Source organism: Serinus canaria, chromosome 4, assembly GCF_022539315.1.
Source record: "Serinus canaria isolate serCan28SL12 chromosome 4, serCan2020, whole genome shotgun sequence".
Classification (NCBI taxonomy): domain Eukaryota; kingdom Metazoa; phylum Chordata; class Aves; order Passeriformes; family Fringillidae; genus Serinus; species Serinus canaria.
The window spans coordinates 45,428,849-45,450,912 of record NC_066317.1 but is presented as its reverse complement, the minus strand read 5'-3'; the positions used below and the strand labels follow the sequence as shown (position 1 = coordinate 45,450,912).

At 40.7% G+C, this 22,064-nt stretch overlaps 2 protein-coding genes across 3 annotated transcripts; one reads left to right on the top strand and one right to left on the bottom strand.

The window, feature by feature from the left end:
- Window positions 1-25: 25 nt before the first annotated feature.
- Window positions 26-7,233, bottom strand: SGCB (sarcoglycan beta). 2 transcript variants are annotated; one of them, XM_009100447.4, is made up of 6 exons: window positions 7,169-7,233; window positions 5,473-5,682; window positions 4,494-4,679; window positions 4,191-4,382; window positions 3,567-3,698; window positions 26-2,750 (listed from the first exon to the last, which is right to left on the bottom strand). In XM_009100447.4, exons 1-6 carry the CDS (start codon window positions 7,190-7,192, stop codon window positions 2,547-2,549), a joined length of 948 nt encoding a protein of 315 aa, XP_009098695.1. In that variant the 5' UTR covers window positions 7,193-7,233; the 3' UTR covers window positions 26-2,546. The 2 variants fall into 2 exon arrangements, with proteins under 2 accessions (XP_009098695.1, XP_018781704.1); XM_018926159.3 differs by lacking the exon at window positions 7,169-7,233 and adding an exon at window positions 6,012-6,033.
- A 226-nt stretch (window positions 7,234-7,459) lies between these two features.
- Window positions 7,460-20,412, top strand: SPATA18 (spermatogenesis associated 18). Its single transcript, XM_050974075.1, has 13 exons — window positions 7,460-7,650; window positions 9,564-9,669; window positions 9,777-9,856; window positions 11,266-11,384; window positions 13,181-13,289; window positions 13,996-14,793; window positions 14,825-15,034; window positions 16,031-16,192; window positions 16,560-16,735; window positions 18,406-18,529; window positions 18,894-18,959; window positions 19,761-19,800; window positions 20,280-20,412. Exons 1-13 carry the CDS (start codon window positions 7,564-7,566, stop codon window positions 20,288-20,290), a joined length of 2,088 nt encoding a protein of 695 aa, XP_050830032.1. The 5' UTR covers window positions 7,460-7,563; the 3' UTR covers window positions 20,291-20,412.
- The last annotated feature ends 1,652 nt before the right edge of the window (window positions 20,413-22,064 follow it).

The following is a 22,064-nucleotide window of genomic DNA, read 5'->3' as shown; positions in this document are numbered from 1 at the left end:
ATTGTTACAAATAACACTTCCGGACTGCAGCTGCATCTTAGAATTTATTGTTTTATTTCAAAACAAGCATTTGAAATTCTACTGCCTTTCACCCACTGGAACAACCACCACACTTAAAGATGATGAGAGCTCTTCACATGCAAGTTGTTTCAGTATACCCAGTATGGCATTTTACAGAGGCATGTAGAATATACTTTATACATGCAGAATCTGAAGTGCATCTGTGGGCTGAAATAAACAGTGTTCCACTCAATGTTTTAAATACATATAAAAAATTGTACCTTAGGCAGTTAGAAGATAAACAAGTAAATGTTCAGCAGAGGCATGTGTGGTGCCAACATTTCTCAAAATGTGTAATATAAATATAAAACATATTAACAATACATAGTGGCTAGCAAATTTGATAATTTATTTCATTTGGTATTTTTATGGTTGGTTTTGCTACATTTTGACAAAAAAAATCCACACTTCAAAAACAATTCTGCAGATCATGATTTAAGAGTACCTTTGTGACAAATCTTTTAGCTGTACATTGCACACAATATTTTTAAAAGAACTCTTGATAATTACAAGAATCCGATACTAGCATATAGGCACGTCAGTATTAATCAGAGAAGAGCTTTAATACGTGTTTAACCTACTTGACCAAGGTAGTATCTGTCACTTTCAAGATGTACTTCAGCTTTGAGGATACAGCTCTTCATATTTTTTTAATATGTGTTTGCATTTGTATACATAAAGTGACAAATTTCCATTAGCATGAGAGTGAAAATTCTAAAAACGTTAGTTCATTTCCTCCTCTTAACTCTAACAGATACTGAGTCACTGCTTAGCAGCAAAGGTGGGTGTAAAGCAGCAAAATGTGTGTTAAAGTGTTTAGTAACTATTAACTCTGATAAAACTATGAGGTCCATGAAGGAAGTATGCAAAATGTTAGTACTTCCCCACAATCTTTAATTTGCCTTTAAGCAGTGAGAGAAATATGACTCCTCTGACCTCCCCCATGTGCTGTAATGCCTGACTGATGAATACCCCTCCAAAAATCACTTTCACCCATACACATTCTGTATGAATGCTTACTGCCTGCCAGTAAATTCAGAAACTGGGACCTTAGGTATGAATTTCTTGTTACAGCAGAAGCTGATTTGTATTTTATGGAATCCTATGTACTTTGAGTGCTGTAAAACAAGGGTAGATAGTTTATCTTCCTGTAACAAATAATCAATTCTGAAGTTAATGTGTAAAACTTACATAATTTTTAGGTAAAGAAGTGTGTGCTTATCGAAAAACTTTTCAAAAAGCTGTTACAAAGTCACTTTGAGACCTCCAATATTAAGGTTACTTGATGCTACTGCAAAAGAAAGCGGTTTTAAACTGAAGAAATACATGGGGTGAGGAAAGAGGGAATCTTATAAATAGCTGGTCTATTTTTAGCACAAAACACCTCACTGCTGCAAAAGCAGCTGGAAGGCTCTAATAGGCCCCAGTTCACCATAGTTTCACTGCTGACAAATTCTGATACACATGTGTTTACCTTGCTGTCCTACCACCACATTTATTATTACAGACCTGCAGTTTAACTTGAGAATTTAATGTTTTGATGTTCTCAGTAATGCATCAGTACTGACATTTATGAGGAAGGAGAGATCTGATCTCAGATACTGCTGCAACAGTTATGCTCAAATTATTACCCATTGATTAATGGACTCAGACACTGTTCACATTAGAGCACCCAGGAAAACACTATTTTTGGGTAGTAAGCAAGTTGTAAGTACATTTTTAAAAAATGTACTTTCACTATAAGCACATTTTGTAAGTACTTCACATAAATTAAGCAACTGCAGAATGCATTAACTGCACAGATAGAATGGAAGTTCAAGCAACACTTCAATAACCACAAGACTACTTCAAAATTCAAGTTAAATTTCCATACTCAGTTTTACTTTGCAAATATTATTTATGATAGCCTAATTTTTTAACAATGTGAGAATGAATACATGGCAGAAACAATATGATATTTTAAAGTGAATCTGCCACTACCCCTCTTAGTACACATCTAGTAAGACACCCAAGTTTGGGGTAAATCAATATATCAAAAAGAAAGAAGAGAAAAGTCTGCTACTTCAGCCATCCTAGGAAAATCTATTTCCAACAAAAAGATTACATTCCTGTTGAAGTACTTGAGACTGCAGTTGTATTCTCAGCAGTCTGCAAGGTCTTGGGACGTAGGATAAAAACCTCCTCTAGAGACAACTGTAGGCAGTAGAGCTGTTGCCAAGATCATGTTCTTTACATATATTCTACTGATCCCAATTCAAGAAGGTACTTCACTATGCATGTACACTGAAACCTTACAGATTCAGTGCCACTATTGCAGCTAACAGGATGATAAACTAATGTTGCTGACCGTAACAGCCTTTCCTTAAAAATACTATGTAAGAAACGTTAGTATAAACTGCTGTAAAAAAAGAAACCCTGGAAGGCATGCAATTACTTCATACAAATCTATGTAAACACCAAGGAGGCCTGTCCCAGCAGCAGTTGTTTCAGTGCGTGGCTCCACACGGGTTGACAGAGGTCTGGCAGCCCATGTTGTGCCCGGTGACCTGGACCTTGAAGAGTGTCCCGTCGGCGCACATGCACAGCTTGAAGCGCAGCCAGTTGCCATTATTGAACTGCTCCCCGTAAGAAGAGCTTGGCAGCCGGGACGGGCTGACCATCACAGTTCCGTTCAGGATGATGCTGTTTTCCTATTAAGGAGAGTAAAAAAAAAAAAAATAATTGTAGAATTACAACCTCTAATGTCAATAAGGCAGATTGTTTTTGAGAAGGACAAACAGGTTTAATGGATAAATAACAGCTCTAGGATGCCTGTAGAATCAACAATAATAAAAAAGGTATGTATACAAATGTTTAATTTTTTAATGAAAATTAGAGTGATGCCTATGGATTTCTAGTCAGCAATGTGCTTTGCTATTCCAGTGGTGGATTGATATGGAGAAACACCCTACTGCTGTCTTTCATTCTTATTAGCAATTGCTGTTACATTCTTATTAGCAATTGCTGTAAATATAAAATATGGACATGAAACAGGCAATTGAATTCATACCTGAAATTCATTCACACTTGAGAGTGCATATACCTCTATTTTTACCCTTTTTTTCCATCACTCCGTATATACTGCCATCTTAATCTCCAAAATTCTAAAAGGAATACTAGTGAGTCTTACAGCAGCAGCACAGAAGGTAATCAACCCTGGTTAAGCTTCCAGAGGAGATGAACTCCCTTTGGTATTCATGTCAGTACAGAGGCCAATAGCTTAGCTTTAACAGCATAGTAGGTTTTTGGTGTCTTAACAGTAGTAAATCAATGTTACCTGAAACTACTCAACCACTACTTAACAGCAAAGTAATAAATCATCTATTTAAATCCTACTAAATATACTGACTTTTATGCATGAGTAATTTATATTAAGTTTGAAGTTATATAAAGCTGCATCAGTTTACTATCAGCCTAAATTTGAAACTAAGCTGAAAAAAAAAATTGCTTTGATTTGAAATACTTACTGCTTTAAGTTCCATGTTTCCACCCATTCGAAACTCAATTGTCTTGCCTGTGATGAAAACACCTTCATTTCCTCGGACAATGGCACGACCATCAACCTTTATGTTTAGATCACTGGTTGCATTGCTGGTAATCTAAGAGCATAACCAAAAAAACTATTATGGCTCAGTGAAAATGTGCCACTTGTGTTTGTCTGAGTAACTTTAATTACCTTAAAAGTAGTGCTGTGCAATTTAATAAAAAACTTGAATTTCCCTTCTGCCACTAGCTTCTGCATACATGAACATTTTCCATGTTCAGTTTCAAAACAGGATTACTGAATTTTGGAAGGTATGTAAAATTAATTTTTTGTATAAAGATAACAATTCATATGACAATTTTATGGGATACACAGCTAACACTTGTACCAAATACAGGCTTCCTGTTAAGACAGATTATGTAAATTTACCCCTCTGTTTTCACTGAATCTGTTCCTCCTATGTATTTATAGTTGTGGGTGTTTTTTCTGCAACAGGGTTGCTCAGTGCTTCCAAAGGCACACTGAACCCCCTATAAAACCACTAACCCTACTCTACTCTTAAACAATGGGCTGTAGTCTCATTACTTACAAAAAATAAGACACATACCCTCTCTGTAGAGGCCTTTTGTACATTCAAGATTTTAACTCCATTTGGCAGCTGAAACTCATGAGTTTCATAGTCAGTGCTGAACAAAGTATTTTGTGTTCGTGGGTCAACAAATTCCATGCCAATATCGCTGGTGATAGAAGTTTTGTCTTTTTCCACGCTAAGCTTGGTTGTTCCTTGCTGAAATACAATCTTCAGAAATAAAGGCATGAACTTAATGATGTTTCAAATGTAACATTTATTAGCAATGTGAGTGTAATTTTCTAGTGTGGCTCACACATTTCAATTCATGGTATAACTTACAGGCTGATTATTCCCGGTGATCACCAAGTCTTCGTTCCGTCTCCCTCCCACAGTGCTTTTATATAGGGGATGTATTACACCCATGTCAGACACCTGCTTAAACCGCAGCAAGCCACTCTCATGGAATTCCATACTATCACAACCATTGGGACCAATTCTTATCACTGCCCAGATAACCAGGGTAATCTGAAAGAGAAACACATGTTCAAGGATTATGCTGATTGTGCACATCTTCCTACCACAATTATTAATTAGATGTTTTATTTGAACAATTATTAATGCCAGTGTTTAAGTGAGCTTTAAGTGTGAGTTGACTTTAGTTGGTTCCTACTGAAAACATCATAGCACATTTAATTATGAAAAGCATTTTAAATTATTTTTAGATTTACCTGAAACAGTAACTGAAATGATTTATATATATATATATATATATATGAAATATTAAATCAAATCCATAGTTATATCTTTTTTCTGTTCACGGGTAATAATTAATTAAACAAATTTCCTGAACAGTTCAGCTTGGTATATAGTATGTTGAACTGCAAGAATGCATCCTCCCAGATGGATGTGCAATCATGAAAAATCATTTATTACTTCTCATCGACCAAGCAATAAAAATGTGATTATTAGAACAATGAAGCTTTAAATTGTAGTGGCTTGTTAATTCTGAATGTTCACATACAGCTCTGTAACATAAAATGTAACCGTGTTTTATATGCCATATATTATGAATGCATTTGTACTAACAACACTTCTCATGAGGTGACCATTATTACCAAAATACTCATGCCTGAACTTACACCATTCTTCCATCTAACCTTGCTCAGACTACAAAATAACTAAAAAGAAAGAAGAAAAATGAGAATCTCCTTCAATACATTTTAAGTCCTCAGCCGTACTGGAAACATTTTTTTTTTAAACTGGACTGTCAAAATGAAATACGACCTAATGTTGCTTACGCTATAGCTATTATACTCACAATCAGATTGATGACAGCCAAAATAAAAAGAACAACAATCACACATATGGCCAAGTTGCCTTTCCTGCCACGTAACCCTGTCTTATGGAGACGGTCTTCATCAATTGGAATGTATCCTGCTTTGAAGTTACTGTTGTGCTCCTTATTAACATTCCTGCGTTCCACAGCCTTCTCTCGCATAGACTTCTTCACCGGGCCGTTAGAGCTTTGCTGTAACACAAGGCATGGGTCAGCTTTAAAAGGCATGCAAATTAGCTACAATGGCACACACATATGTACGCAAAAAATGTAAATTGACTAGTGGGATATATTGGATATTATGTTCAGTATTAGATTTAAGTCTGGCACCTGGCTGTCAGAATACACACTTAAAACCACAGCAACCTCTGCTAGCACAATGACTAAATTTAAAATCCAGATACTTTCAGACAATATATGGCTTTATATCTCATTTTTATCATGTCAGATAGGAATTATTAATTATATTGTTACAGTTAAAAAAATAAAACCAGCTACCAAGGAATTAATTAAGTTTTTACCTCTCAGGGATGATACAGGACATAACTGGCAGGTCATCTGCCAACACACAGGATTTTAGTTCTCTCCATGCTCATATGTGATAGATTCCCAGTGACTATTCAAAAAGAGCGTGGTGGATACAGTTTTTAAATTAGTTTGACAGCACAGGGTTTGCATTCAACTGCTGTTGCTTGAGTGCAGCATTGAGAAAGATACTGTGAGGCTTCAAACTTGGCATGGGGAACTTGGACAGAGTAGCTTTCATGTAATAATCTGAAGTTATGAGATTGTAAGGGATATCCTGTCAATGTAACGAAGTAATAGAGGAAACTCTTGTACATATTCATAGTAAAAATAAACCTATAATGTATTTTCATAGCTGTCAAAAATTTTGTTCCACTTCCCTTGAATGGAACGGTTTGTTATTTAGGGATTCACATCTTCAAAGAAGGAGTCTGATCTTTTGGATGGAATTAAGTTTCTTCACCTGAAATGAACCCTAAAGCTACACCTTAAGTAACTGCACTTGCACATATCTACACTGATGTAACGAGTAACAACACCGTGTTTTCTTCTGCTGTTGAAGAACTATTAAGAGAAGGTGTTGTGAAAAGTGCTTGATCTGGACGAGTTGTAGCGGCTTCCCTGCCACGGAGATGTTCTGGACGCCCTGTGACCCTGCAGACCCCACCCGTGCTGTGGAGCCCCGCAGGCACCCACGGCTGCCTCCCGCCCCCTCGGCAGCGCCAAGCGCCTCGACAGGCGCGGCGGCGGCGTCCCCGCACCGCTCAAATGCCAGGCGCCTCACGCCCAGGGCACTAAGTATTTCTGTCACACACCCACGCCTGCGGGCAGGACGGCGCCGCTCCGGGCCGCCCCGCCCGGACAGCAGGCTCGGGCCGTCTCTCCCCGGCACGGCCGAGCCCTCCCGTCCGAACAGCACCGGGCACAAGGCGGGAAGGGCCGCCCGAGCGCCCTTTCTCCCCTCTCCAGTCGCAGCGCTCCGGCGCCACACCAACCTCGCCCACCGCGGCGAAAATGGCGCCCCCGCCCATGCACCCCCTCCGCGAGCAGCACCCCCGGCCGTACCGCCTGGTCCCCGCGGCCCCGCTCCCCCCTGGCCCCGGCGGGGACGGCGCCGCCGCCTCGCCGTGCCCGTGTCCCGCTGCGGACGGACCTGCTCGGGGGCGGCCGCCGCCATCTTTCCCCGCCGCCGCCGCCGCCGCGCGGGGGCCGCGGGCGCCCCCTGGTGCCGCTCCGCGCGCCGGGTCCCTGTGACTCGCGCCCACCGGCCTTACCCGGCAGCGTCACCTGGCGGCCGCGAACCGTCCGCGCGCCCCGCGAGGCGCCTCGCAGCACCCCCTAGCCCCCATCCCCCCCGGCCCCCTCCCCCCTCCCTCCCCCCCCCAAGTATCGTGGCACCGCCATCGCCACGCCAGCCGTTGAGACACCACCGCGGCTGTGGAAGCCCTCGGACGCGGCCAAGCCCAGGGAAGGGCGCCGGGCTGGCATTACCATCTCCATTACACCTGCGCCGCCCGAAGGGACAGCAGAGCGAGCTGACATCTAGCCATGGCCAAAGACTTAAAGAGCCTGGTGGGCGCGGGAAGCGCCCGGGAGCTGCAGGAGAAGCTGGAGAGCTGGGAGCAGAACTACGAGGTGAGTCCTGCCACTCCTCGGGGTCACAGGCAGCGGCCCTCGCTCGGTGTTCCACAGGCCGGTCTGGGACGCTGCCCGGCACGCGCGTCCAGATAGCGCAGTTTTAGCACCTGCTAAGCTCCCACAGCTTCGGTTATTTGGCTTTTTTTGTCCCTGACAAGGTTCCCTGAAAGGAAGGGTTGGAGGTTAAAAGTGAGATTGGGTCGGTACCGGTTGTTCTTAGGAGAGAGGAGAGCGTTGAAAAACGGCGGGTGACAGGACCACGGTTGGGTTCGCGCTCAGAAGGAATCGGTTGGGGCCCAGGAACGGTCAGGAGAGCGTGGTGGGGAAAGCGAGTAGGGGTTATCCAGCATCTCAAGCTGTTTCGGGTAGGGAAACCCGTTAGGCTGCGCGAGGCAGCGCGAGGCAGCGCGCGGCGCGGCCGCCCAACGGTCGCAGAAACGGCGGACGTTGAGGGACGAGCGAGCGTCCGTTAGAGGAGACGGCTGCCGGCAAGTGAAGTAACAGGAGGCAAGGTGAGGAGCTGAAACAGGGGAAGCCGTAGAGAGGGTGTAAAATTAGGGAAATATGAGACTTCACAGCTGGGACTTTGCTCAGTGGAAAAAAAAATCTTGATAGAGTTTTCCGTCCTGCATCCCCAGGTTTCTGTACCTTCAGGACGCAGATAGTTGGTCACGAGTTTGTAACTACCTACTGTAGTGCTGTGGTTGGTGAGAAAAGAAATGCAGGGTTTTCAGGAGAAGTCAGTTTTTTCCTTTTACTTCATGGTTGAATAGGAGTTACATTTACGTAGCCAGTGTAACTCTCTGTAAGATTAATGGCAAAGGACAGTTTTAAGGAGTTTGGGAGTAGCTGTTAAAGCTACCACAGAGGAGGCCAGAGGAGGAACAGTGTCATGTATTTCAAAATCTTGCAAATGGTTGTTGGAGGTAGGCCTTAGGAGGGCTGAGCAGCAGTGGGAGCTGACCTCTCCATCAAAAGTTGGTTAGGAATAGTCTTAACAGTCTTGGGAAATGAGGATGAACAGTTTCAGACAGCTGTTGCAGAAAAAGAGGAGCTGCCAAATGGAAACAGCGTGTTATGTTGCTGTAATGAGCTGGAAAAATGCACTTTGCAGCCGTGTTCTTTTGGAGATGGGCAGGTTTACTGCGCTCCCCAAGGCTGGAGGAAAGCATGTTGCAGCAATCAAAACACAAGTTGATGGGTGCATGGGTGGGAATTTCAGCTGTTTTGGAAGCTTTTAAAAACCAAATGGAGTCCTTAAAACCTGAAGAACTAGAGGGTGATCTATGTGGAAGGTGATACACAACTTACAGGTAAAGATAAGGAAAGTAGGTACAAAGTATGTATTCTGGCAGGTGCAGTAGTACCTTGAAGAGGTTAACCCCATCAACTCCTTTTGAAAATTGCATTTAATGACAGGGATGTAGTTTTGCTGTTTCCTAGGCATAATGCTGGGTTTTGCTCCTTCAGTAGTATATGTTTCAGTTTGTAACTCTTATAAATCAGGTAAAATTGCATGGAGGCTTCATGTGACTGCTGACAAAGCAAGATAAGAGCCTTATATGTATTATTTCAGCTAATATGGAAAACCAGATTTTGGGCTATTTTTTAAAATCCAAAAATCTGCTAGATTATTATTTTAATAACTCTTGAAAGATTTTAGCTCCAACTTGCATCCTCTTTATGATGGGAAAGGAGTACGCTTTCTCAAGTAGTGAATGAACTGGGTCATAGAAGTCCTGATGTTTTGCTCATATTAGAAATGAGTATTCAAAAATAGGTATTCAAATGGGTCCAGTAAGAAAAGGCTGGGAAGATGTAATTATGGGGGTGTACCTGCCATGATTGTAACAGGAGTAACTTTAAGTAAGAAATCTGACATGGATGTAATAATGAACATTAATTTATAGGGGAATTCTGCCGGCGAAAATCTAAGCCAAGGCTGCGAAATATTAGAACTGAACAACGCAATTCAAAAGCAGCTCTTCTCAATTCTCAACGAAACATCTCAAGGAGGTAAATTGATGCCTTGTCTAATTACCCTTTTCACATGTGCCATTTTTTCCAACTCTGGCTTTTTCTGTAAGTATTCTCACCATTTCTTAATGTATGTGTTTTCTTAGATGCAAGTGCAGCAAAATTAAAAAGCTGTCTCCTGCCAAGTATATGCTGTACTGCTTCAGGAAGTGACAACCTTACTCAGGTGTGTAAGAAACTTATTTTAAGGGAATAGAACTATGTGAATTTATACCTGCAGAAGTGCTTTAATGACTTTCTGGTAATATTAGCCTCCTTCAGATTCATGAAATATGTCCTTAGTTCTTGTGGAGACACCTATGGAGACAACTATGCTATTATGGAGGAATTTGCTTTGTATAAGAAGTCTGTGTTATTATACTACTATCCTTTTCTAGGTACAGATTTGCCATTACATTTATATTTGCAGAGACATAACAGTATTTATGCCATATCTCTTAGAAAAAATAGCACTGTGAAAATACATGTGTAAGCTGAAGGTATGCATAAACTCCATGCATTAATCTGTGAGCTCCTTTTACTTTTTTTTTTTTAAGGAAAAAACTCTAAGGATATCTTAACATTATATTATTTCCTAGAGTGTTAAAAACAAAAAAGAAGTGTTCATGTGTGTCATGATACCACCATGCTCCTGCCATGATATTTAGAGTTCATATGTATTTGGTATTTACTGGAGCGGTTGTAGTACTAACAGTTTGATACTACCAGAAAAGACAGATCTGTTGTGGCTTTCTGATTTGAAAGAAAATAAGAGACTTGGCTAATTCAGGCTAGGGGAAGATCTTCAAGATCCTGAGATTTGACAGTGATGTCTCCATGTTATTTGGTTTCTCATTTTTACACCTGCTCTGTCACAATATTTTACAATTAAAATAGGACAAATAAAAAGTGATATCCCTTAAGAGTCAGAGTCTAGTATAAAGCAGGAGTGGTGGTGTGCTGAAACCCCCCCAGAATATAAAACAACAAAGTTATTAAATAACAGTACACCAGGAATGCCAGTTACAGATTTGTAATTGCATGTGACATTTTAAATTTAAAGAAAAGCCTGTTGCACACTTTCTAATTTAATTCCAGTACTAGCTGGCCATTCTGTAGGTTGTTAAAGGCAGCTGCATGTATAGTAGTGTGCTTTCTGGAATGATACTTGCCTTCTGTGTTCTAATAACTTTTTCAGTTGTTTTGTATACATGATTTCCCAAAAAGTTTACTTGAGGTGTTGATTTAGTCAATCAGAATTTGGCTAACTGAAAAAAACCAACTATGCAACACATCTGCAAAATGCTTTGTTCTGATGATTCGGGCAGTAAATCTGCATATGCTGACCTTCCATAATTTCTACCAGGAGGTATAAAATAAGTGCATATTTTACTTTCTCTAACTGAGTCTTTCTTTGGTGTGCCTGAAAGGTATTGCTTATGTCTCAGAGAGAATGCAATAGCTTTTGTTCCAGTTTCTTTAGGAATGGTCATTGCTGAAATATTTAGAAATGCATCTGCCCATTATGCTCTAGTACTTTACTGAGGGAATTTATAAGGTAGATCATTGAAGCAGTGTGACTTCATTTCCTGGTAGGATTCAGCTGAAGGAGAACTACAGCTGAGAGATTTGGCCTGCAAACCGAGATGCGAACTGCGAGAACTGGAAGACAAACTAAGTGAAACTCGTGTGCAAATCAACCAAATGGAGCGAGAGTAGGGAGATTAACTGCAGTTCTTTCTGTTTGCCTTTTGTTTTTTTCCCTTGATGTCTAAATATTGATGGAGATTTGTAAATATTTTTGTTTCCCGCCTAAAAGTAGAGTTTCAAAATGGGTCTGAGCTCTGTATGGTGTGTATACATCCAAAGTGGTGTACAAATGATACAGTCACACCCACATTCATAAATTGACTTGGTAGGTTTTGCTTTTGACAGAGGTGTTGAAAAACATGCCCGTATTCTACATAAAAAGGTTTTATATAGTCCATGACAATCTGTTGTGGAGTTAAAATCTATAAAATGCTGCATGCTGAGCAAACCCTAAATAAAAAAAAATCAATTGAGTAGCTACATTGTAACATTTATTGAAGGACCTACAACATGTCGCAATTAATTATACAATATAATTGATATGTAAATATCCGAGAAGATAAAAGCCACTGTCTTCAGATGGAGGGAGCTGGATTTCCAGATGAGCGACTAGGCCTGAAGAGTTTTTTTTCTAGTTGCATAAAACATAAATTATGGAGCATTATAATATAAAAATTACTAAATTGCTTCAGATACAAGTTTGTGCAGTTATTACCAGTTCCACGGCCATATAAGAGGTAGCTCGAAGTTGCAGACATATTCTCATGCATCCTATTACCATGAGAACAATGAACCCTCCGCAAGTCTTGGGTCAGTACATTAAGTGATATAATTTCATGCCCTTACTAAGTGATTCCAAGAATATCAGTTTGGATTTCCCCATGCCTATTTCTAGAGCTCATCTCCCAAATCTGCTTTTCTTTCTCCATTGTCCTTTGTAGTAGAATTCTTTAGCTCTCTTTTACTACTGTTCTGCTAGAAGTCCTTCCTGAAGGAGCTAACTTAGGATGGAGCTGGGCAGTGTTTCCTCGTAGCAGATGTTCCTGGCCTTACTACCTGTGGTCATCTCAGTCAGCTTGTTCCTTAAAAAGGTGGAACAAGAATCCTATCAATTGATAAGTGTTAGAGCTTTTGTTGATTCATATCCTCAAAAAAATCTCACCAGGGTCCTCCAGTAAAGAAAAGGAAGGACAGACTGAATACCTTCAAAATAAATAGAATACATATTTTCTTTTTTCCTTCCATTTTTGGTAAGAGAAAAGCAACAGTAATACTGGTGCTTGGAGGGAAAGCAGAGTTGTTGGGATAGTTTTTAATATTAAGAGTAAAGGACAGAAGATAAAAACTTGCTTCAGTGGTTGTCTGCCAGTCTTTAAGAATCACTCCTTCTTTTGGGGACAGCAGGAGAGGAATTGTTAGCTTTTGGTATTACTTGAATATAACATCTGTGATATCTTTTGACTGACTAATATATTTCTTCAAAGAAAAAGAGCCCAAGAACCTGATAGAAGACAATACATAGGTTCTTAATCTGTAGGAAAGAAAACTGAGATGGTTTAGTTAGCGAGAAAAAAATTAGTTTCTTTTTGACCTGATCATCTGAGCTAGCATAAGGATGCCAAATGTTAACCAGTGATTTTTCCTATAGCACACAGTGCTATATCCACTTTCCTGCCACAATACACTTATACAATTTAAAGTGAGATCAAGGGTCTGCTTTGTTTCATTTGTTTTTAAACTCTGGATTTTTCCTGTATTTCAGCATAAGGAAAGCATGCTGAAATTATTCAGCAAGCATAAGGAGCTTGGTCAATAATTTTCCTATTTTTCCTACTCCTTTTGTTTGATGATGAATACTAATTGATAGATAGTTTACATTGATAGAAGGACATCTTGTGACTGACTGTTCTGTGTGATTAAGTCTGAAGGCTTCCCGGTGCAACTTAAAGAGGTTACAAGAACTGGATGAGTACGAGCAGAAGATTGAGAACTTGCGCGATGAGATTGCTATGCTGGATTGCAAAAAGTCTGTTATCCAGAGCAGGTAGAGGTCTTACTCAGAGAAGACACTGACACTGAATCATAGAAATCGGTTATGTTAGGTAGCATGAATTTCTTCCTCATTTAAATTGAAATATAAACAAAAGCCAAGCTTTTTTACTTTGTTATGAAGGAACATAAACTCTTTAGGTTATTTGTTCTAGAGCCCAAATATTTTATTTTAAATCAATTATGTTAGGTTTCAGACAAAACAGCAAATAATGCACCTTTACAAAATACATGGAGAGCAACTGTATGAAATAGTTCTTTTGTTGTTGAGTCCTCTTTTATAGAGTTCTACTCTGTACTTGTAATGTTCAATTTTTACTTGTTTTACTTCAGCAGTACTCTTCAGTGCTACTGAAAGAGGAACAAATCTCCAAAATATTACTAGTTAAAAGTGTGTTTTCTAGGAACAAAGGGCTTGGCCTTACACGCTTCACAAGTTACTTTACTTTGACCATTTATGCTTTAGGCCATAAAGCATATTATGAAAATGCCTTCATATTAGTCTAACCAGCTGTAGCTTCTTTAATTACTTTGGCTCAAAACTCACCTTACCTTTGTAAAAATTAAATTGATGAAGAAATCTGCCATAGGGAAAAGCATCTGAGGATGGTAAAAGTGACATGAAGCTTCTTTGCACGTGTGTTGTAGGCTTAATCGGACCTGCACTCCTCCACCATGCCGTCTGAGGTCCTGTATCTCTCCTCCACCATGCTCTATGAGGGCCTGCTCTCCTGCACCGTGCCCTATGAGGCCCTGTATTTCTCCTCCACCGTGTCCTATGAGGGCTTGCTCTCCATGCCTTCCGAGGGCTTGCTCTCCATGCCCTGTGAGGGCCTGCTCTCCATGCGTTCCAAGGGCCTGCTCTCCATGCGTTCCAAGGGCCTGCTCTCCATGCGTACCATGCCGTCCAAGGGCCTGCTCTCCATGCCTTCCGAGAGCCTGCTCTCCATGCTTTCCAAGGGCCTGCTCTCCATGCGTACCATGCCGTCCGAGGGCCTGCTCTCCATGCATTCCATGCCGTCCGAGGGCCTGCTCTCCATGCATTCCATGCCGTCCGAGGGCCTGCTCTCCATGCATTCCATGCCGTCCGAGGGCCTGCTCTCCATGCTTTCCATGCCGTCCGAGGGCCTGCTCTCCATGCCTGCCATGCCGTCCGAGGGCCTGCTCTCCATGCCTGCCATGCCGTCCGAGGGCCTGTGTCAGGCCCTGCAAGCCCTGTGTCAGGCCCTGTGTCTCTCCTCTGCCATGCCGTTTGAGGCCCTGTGTGAAGCCCTGCGGGCCCTGCGGGCCCTGCGGGCCCTGTGGACCCTGCGGACCCTGTGGACCCTGTGGACCCTGCGGACCCTGCGGACCCTGCGGGCCCTGCGGGCCCTGCGGGCCCTGCGGGCCTTGCGGACCCTGCGGACCCTGCGGGCCCTGCGGACCCTGCGGACCCTGCGGGCCCTGCGGGCCCTGCGGGCCTTGCGGGCCTTGTGGACCCTGTGGGCCCTGCGGACCCTGCGTGCCCTGCGTGAAGCCCTGTGTCCGTCCTTCCAAGTGCCGTGCCCTTTGCGCAAGGCCCTGTACACCTCCCCGGGTCAGGCGGAGCAGCGCATCATACCGCGCCTGCCTCATAGCTCGCTATAACTTCATTTATGCTAAAGAGCGCTTGGAGGCAGAGTGCATTTTGAAGCGATACGTCTGCAACTTGGAGACGGTGCAGAGGATAATATACATTGCAGTTGTGGTGAGAAAAAAATATTATTTCTTATTTTACAGGCTGGAGGTGTGTTGTAAAATACTATGTCTGCAGTGGTTTAAATTGTGGGTAAATTAGCATTTCTGTCAAGTGCAGAGAAGAAAATCTTCTCTTTTTGATTTTGATTTTTCTTTCTTCCCCTCACACTTCTACATTGTACTCCCAGTGAAGTGTCCTACATGATGTGTCCCAAGATTGGAACAGGGTCAACGATTTATTGTACGGGTACTAAAAGAGGGAAATTTAGTCTGAAATTGGTCAAGTGATTTGGTCTGAAAAGTACATAATATCTGCAGTGATCAACATTGCCTTAGTTAGAAAAATTCTTTTGGGAATGCTGCATTAAATGCTACACCACTACAAAGCTGAAAATCTTTCCATATCATGCTTTCCTTATGCTTGTAGCTATGTGCTTTTTTAGTTTAATTGGGTCCCTTGAAACCATCTAGATACCCCACATTTACCATGAACTCAGTTTGAAGAAAGTCTTCATTTTTTCTGTATTGAATCTTCTTTTCTATAAAAATGGTGTAACACATACCTGTATTAGATAGGCAGCATCTCTTAATGTGCATGATCCCAAGCACATTTACTTACTGAAGATTTTTTTCTTTCAACCGTCATTCAGTTTACACTCTCCAATTCAACCTCTTTTCCCAACAAATGAGGTGTTCCTGTCTTACATGTTAGGCTGTGGCACATAAAATGCTGTTACTCATATCTTTGAATGTGATTGCATTGATCCTGGGTATGTGATGGAATCCTGTGCAAATATAGAAGATTAGGTGGGAAGCTTTTCTCTTCTGCAAATAAATTACACTCAGAGAATTCCTTCCTCATGAGTTAATTTTCTCCTTTACAGCAGTGTATTATATATATTCCTCCTTGTTTTGATGATAGTAGGTTAAATTCATTTTCTGAGATAACTGATAAAATATTAAACTGGGTCTTCTGTATTTAACTAGATGTTCTTTACTTTTGCAGGAATCTTTCCGTGCGGCAAAGATGGCCTTCTGGAAGGTCAAAATAAATGTAAAAGACACTATGGGTATATGTTTCAGAGGGGGACCTACATCACTTGAAGTTGCTGTCCTGGATTATATAGCTTGCCACAAGGATCTGTATGATGTTTGTTGCAGTGTCCATGTAAGTCAAGGGCAGGGGTGATCACTTTCAGGAGGTAGTAAATTCAGAATAAATAAATTAGAAATGCACTGTAGCCTGAAGAAGAGTTACTGTATGGACTTTGTCTTATAGCAGTTTATTTTCTAGAACAATATTGCTAGGACTAGTATATGTATGACTCAGTAATAGCTTGCTTGGTTTGTTCATAGCAGCACATTCTTTCTCAAGTTGTTGTTTTCTGGAATAGTCCATGGCAACATTACTTTGAGCTTTTTATACTGATTTTTAAATGTAGAAAGCTGAGAGGCATATTTAGGAGGGATTTCTATACTTGCTTGTGAAAAAAATTGTTAGTGAGTGCAAATTACTCACGTATGTTTATTTTCAGGAAGTAGTTTGCTCCATGAACAGGAACCCAAAGCTTCCATGTCCAGGAGAACTGGATTTCGTTGTGATCAGCGCTTTGATTCGAGAGTTGTGCTGTTTGGCTTATTCAATGCAGACACTCATTCCTCCTCTTGATATTGTCTATGGTGTGGATGGAGAATGCTTCAACAGGAACATGTAAGAAATCTTTATATTCAATCAGACTTAGCATTAAAGGCTTTGTAGTCTACTTATTTCCTAATTAATATAGCAGTTCAAGATTGCTAAACAGTAATTTAGGGCAAAACCCCCTGACCTGTAGTGAATTTGGTACGTCTTTAAGGTTTAGGATAGTGTGTAAATACTGGCATGTACATAAACATCAACAATTTTTTTTTGTGAACAGGAGAGCAATTTTCTGGATAAACTTAAGTCTCAAGAGCATATTTAATTTATCATTTAAGAAGAAAATGATCATCAGTTTTCCCTGCTTAGTCTCTATCTGCCTTTTTAAAAACGTTTGCATCTTTGTTCCTCCTTACTGGCCTGTTTTGTAAAAGTCATGTTTACTGAGATCTTGCAGTTGCTGTCATTATCAGGGTCATCAACATGTTTGCTGCAACCTCCAGGTTGTAGCTGCTGTACAACCTATGAGTATTAATATACTCCCATCTCTTCTGGTTTAGAGCCGGGCAAAACCAAAACTGCCTCTTAAAAATGGGAATTTTGTTAATAATTTTTCTTTTTTCTATAGGGTCAAGCTGCTTTTTTAGCAGACAGAGAGCTCTAGTGTGCTTCCATGTTGTCTAGAAAATAATTGGACTTGATAGGTCATAAAAATTGCTCTAAAAAGCAAAACACCTTACATCACTAAGGAGGTTTCTAGTAATAATTTAGAATAGAATGGAGCCAAGGTCGTGAGGAGCTTGAGAAGTCAAGGAGAGAAATAGAGAAGATGAAAGTAGACTCTCGACAGGAGAGTGCAAAATCATACAGGACTACTCAGTGATCCTATCCAAACACAGGACAGTTAGCTTTTGACACTCAAAGCTATTGGCTTAATTAGGAAGCACCAACACTGTGAAATAGTCTTGCGATGCTTTCTCTACCTACTTGGTGTGTATGGCCTTAAGAAACCACATGTAATATGTTTTTGTGTGCTGCTGTGGGACACATGTACGTCTGTCTATCTAGCTTTATAAATGTGGTATATGTTTACATGTATAGCATTTGTATGTGGTACACAGAGATGGAGCAAATTAAAGCTGTAGAAATTAAAATATATCTGTTTATTACATGTGATACAAAGAGCAGTCAAACATCGTTGTACCCTACGCCTTGCTTTGTGCCTCTGGTTAGGACATTGTTTTATATAACTTACTATTGTACTGGATTACTAAAGTATAGATGTGTTGCTTTTAATACAATTTCTGTTATTTGGTATTTGTTGTGAGTTTGAATCCATAAAACCAGATGTGTTATTTTTCCTTATAGAGGGCTTGTTCCAGCAAGATATTCCAGGAAGAGGGGATGACTCTGTTTGCCAAATTGCTGCTCAGAAGGTTTAATCTGTCAGTGGACACAGGGGCCCTGGCTTGTGTGGGGCTTATGCAAAAATTAAGGTCTAGTGGCCTTCTGAAGTGTGAGACGGCTTTATTAGAATGTCTGTCAGGATAAGTAAACAGTATGTTCTGCTAAGTCTGTCTTCCAAGTCCATTTATTTTACAGGATCACATAAAGAATACATATTTTTGTGATGTGGAAAGATATTAGAGCTGTAGCTACTTTTTATCAGCATTGATGATTTGGAACATATTTATCTTTTGGCACTTATATGCAGACATTTCTTGTACTGTTTGTTTCAACAGGTACTTCCGTAGCTTTGACTCAGATTTCGCAGCTCCCTTTGTGGCCTATCACGTCTGGCCTCCTCTGATAGAAGATGGTACTGTAATTGTGAAGGGAGAAGTAGTCACTAAAAAAATGGTTATGGTACGTATTTTGTTAAAGAAATTTGTTAAGGGAAGTCAGTGGATTTCAACACTGTTTTTAAAATTTAGAAAGATAAGTTTTTAACTGTCCCCTATATGGATGGAGTAGCATATCAAATATCAATTCAGTTTTAGTGCCTCATCCTGTATATAGATTGAACAGTTCATTTTCCTTCATGTATTAATTATGCAGATGTATGGTTGTTGTCAGAACCTGTTCTAAGGAGAAAGCTTACGGTGTTTCCTCTCTGTCCTCAAACCTTGTCTCTGGCATGGCAAGTCTGTCATGGCTTGCAAAGTGTGTCTTTGTTAAACCTTTTCTCTCAGAAGAGGTTTACTTACAAGAGACTACTTTTCTCTTGTAGTGTCCTCGCAGATGCAGAATTAGAAGTAGAAGCTGCAGCTGTGGCCGTCCTCTGCTGTGTGGTCAAGTAAGCCTCAGCTAAATGTAGTGTTAACAGCATCAAGTATTTTAACTAGGAATGTAGGCAACCTGTTAATAATGCTGATGTGCCACATATACATTTTAACACTGGGAATAAGTGCCTTTGCTTGATGGTCTCGAACGAGGTGAAGCTGAACTGACAGATAGTTATTGTCTGGTATAATGATCAGTAGAGGTACTGTATGAGAAGTAGATCATAGTTAAATTCTCAGAAGTATCAACTGTGTATCTTGGAATGCCCTACTCCCTTTGCTTTAGTGCCCTTCCAGATGCATTGCATCATCTGGAAGGGTTTCAGTCATTTTGGAGTACATATACAACGCATAGTTCCTGCCTCCTGGACTTAGTGACATAAATTTACTCCTAATTTAAATGCATCAAAGGGGCCAAATATAAATGTAGGGTGGGCAGGAAGGGAAGGTGGTACAAATAAGATATGTGAAACTTCAGCAGAATTCTGCATATTGTGTGGTTACAAAAAGTTTTTAATTATTTCTGTTAAAAATGTGTATATTTTTCTAGTTGTTAGCCCATCTTATTAAATGGACATAGGTGCCCTCAACTTAAGATGTGAATATTGAAAATGTGAGAGGCTTTGTGTAGGGCTCCCTTTTTTGTGTGTGTGAGGGCTGTGAAAAAAAACTAGAAAACTGTTGAACTTGACTTAGTAACAGTAGAGCTGCACTGATAGATGTGCAGATTTTCTGAATGTTGATGGGTCCCCAGGTGGCTTTTTTGGTTACAGTTCTTTAGCACACCTGATTTTCCTTTTCTCTTTGTCTTTCAGGTGCCTCGAAGCCGTAGTCTTTCAACAGTGAGGGTCAGAAGTAAGTGGGCATATTGGTTCCTAGTGACTCATGGTTTTCACATTAAGCCCTTGAACGACTGAACAAAAGAACAAAATTGCATGTTGAACGTCTCTGATTCTAAAATACTTGCCCAAGTCTTAAATTAGATTTTTTAAGTCTTAAATTAGATCTTTTTTTTAATGTTTGGAAAAAGCCTGAGATTTTTTACTTGGAGGAAGGCTTGTTTTTTCACTCTGTTTGGACCATTGTCATGGTTTCTCTCTGCTTGTTGCCTTCACTGTGGCCAGTGCTGTAGTAAGTAAAACTTGCTTCCTTCCTTACACACGAGACAGTTTGCTACTGCACATCTGCTGTCTTCCTGCCTTTCAAATTCCAAAGAGATAACTAAGTTGTGACAATGAAGTGAGGGATTTCAGGCTGTATGAGTGTGTGCCTATCTTGAAGCCAACCCAATTTAGAGATACAGTTGCACTGAAATGTCCCTTTTTCTTCCATAGGGCGCTGCTAACTGGACATCTTCCTGCAATGCAACACAACTGGATTCAACAACTTTGCTGGTGCAGTTTCTCTTCGGAAATACCTCAAATCTCTCAATGAATGGTTGTCACTCCAAATGGAGTTTGTGTTCAGTGTGTTTTTTTAGAATTATGGAAGGCTTATTTATAATTTTAGAAACGAAACTCTTTTGGTTTAAAAAAAAAAAAAAGTGCTTGCCGTACACGATCATCTGGCAAAATTTGCAAAGCGGTCAGGAACCCATGATGTAATCTTGCAGGTGGAGATAGAATTATTGCATCTAGAATGTTTGCTTCCCCCAGATTCCAAATGATGCAGTTTATCTTATTAATTAAACATCTTATATTAAACATCTTTATAAGATGTTTAATAAACATCTTTAATAAACATCTTTATAGGATGTTTAATATAACCTAAATGGTGAATGTTGAAGAATGTTGAGGTTAGCTGTTACTTGAAAACAATATAATTGTTTCTTATTTACAATTTTAGAAAATAGCAATAATCATGTGATGTGGCACATGGATGTGGCAGTCTCACACAGCAGCCTTTTAATATATCCCTGTGATAAACTGAATTTTCTAACTACAATGCAGAAATTGCTCAGAGCATTCATAAACTGCCAATACACATCAATCCCCAGGTCTTTATTGACATTTATGGATGAATGCTCACGTGTCCTTTAGCAAGGCAGTAATAGTCCTTGTTTAAATACATTTTAACTTAGAAATTATTATAATAAAAATTTGTAGTTTGATACTAGAAGTATTTTGAAAGTGTGCAACTGAGTATTTGTAGGCTTGAAATATTTGAGGTCTCATCAGTGTCACACTTAATGGGCTTTCATATTGTATTGATAGATCAGTAATTGTTGTGAATCCAGTGAAAAAGTCCTGTCCAGTTATCTCTTACTATAGTCATTTATTGCATTTTAAGTGTAAAAATTGGAGAGACCTGAAGAGATTTAACAGGGATAAGATGTGGGATGACATGCCATCCCACTCATACCAGTTGGCTCTCTGAGCCAGAAAAAGATGACCAGAGCTTGGAGAGGGTGTGCAGGTCAGTGGAGAATACCTGAAGGAATAGCACCAAGGAATTCCAGCCACTGCAGGCAGAGATCTTCACCAGGGGCCCAGCTTAAGTCCTCATTCTAAAAAAAGTAAGTAGGATGGGAAGTAAACAGGAGAAACTAAAGACGTGTACAAGCCTGCAGGCTATGGACCATATTGTCATCCTGAGAAGTGGTGGGATGGTTCCCATGTCTTGAGGGCTGGAATGGAAGGGCAAAGGCATTTTATGAAGGAAAGGCATGGGAGATGAATGGTATTGCCCTCTCTGTTGACCAGCTGGAGTGCATGGAGCTTGGCCTGGGCATGGATGAGGAGCTGACTGGGTAAGGATTAAAGGGAGGGCAGGAATAGGTGTCATTATTAGTGGGGAACTGCTACAGGCCACCTGGCCAGAAAAACTGAGTCAATGAGGCCCACTACAGACAGGTAGGAGTAGCCTCATGTTTGCAAGCCCTGGTCCCCATGAGGGACTTCAACCACCCTTATACCTATTGAAGGGGCAACACAGCAGGGCTCAGGCAGTTCAGGAGGTTTCAGAAGTACACTGATGGTAACTTCCTTCTCTAAGTGATTAAGGAACCAATGAGGGGAAGTGTATGCTGGACCTCATTCTTACCAGCAAGGAGCAACTGGCAGGGAATGTGAAGCTCAAGGGCAGCCTGAGGTGCAGTGACCACAAAGTGGTGTAGTTTG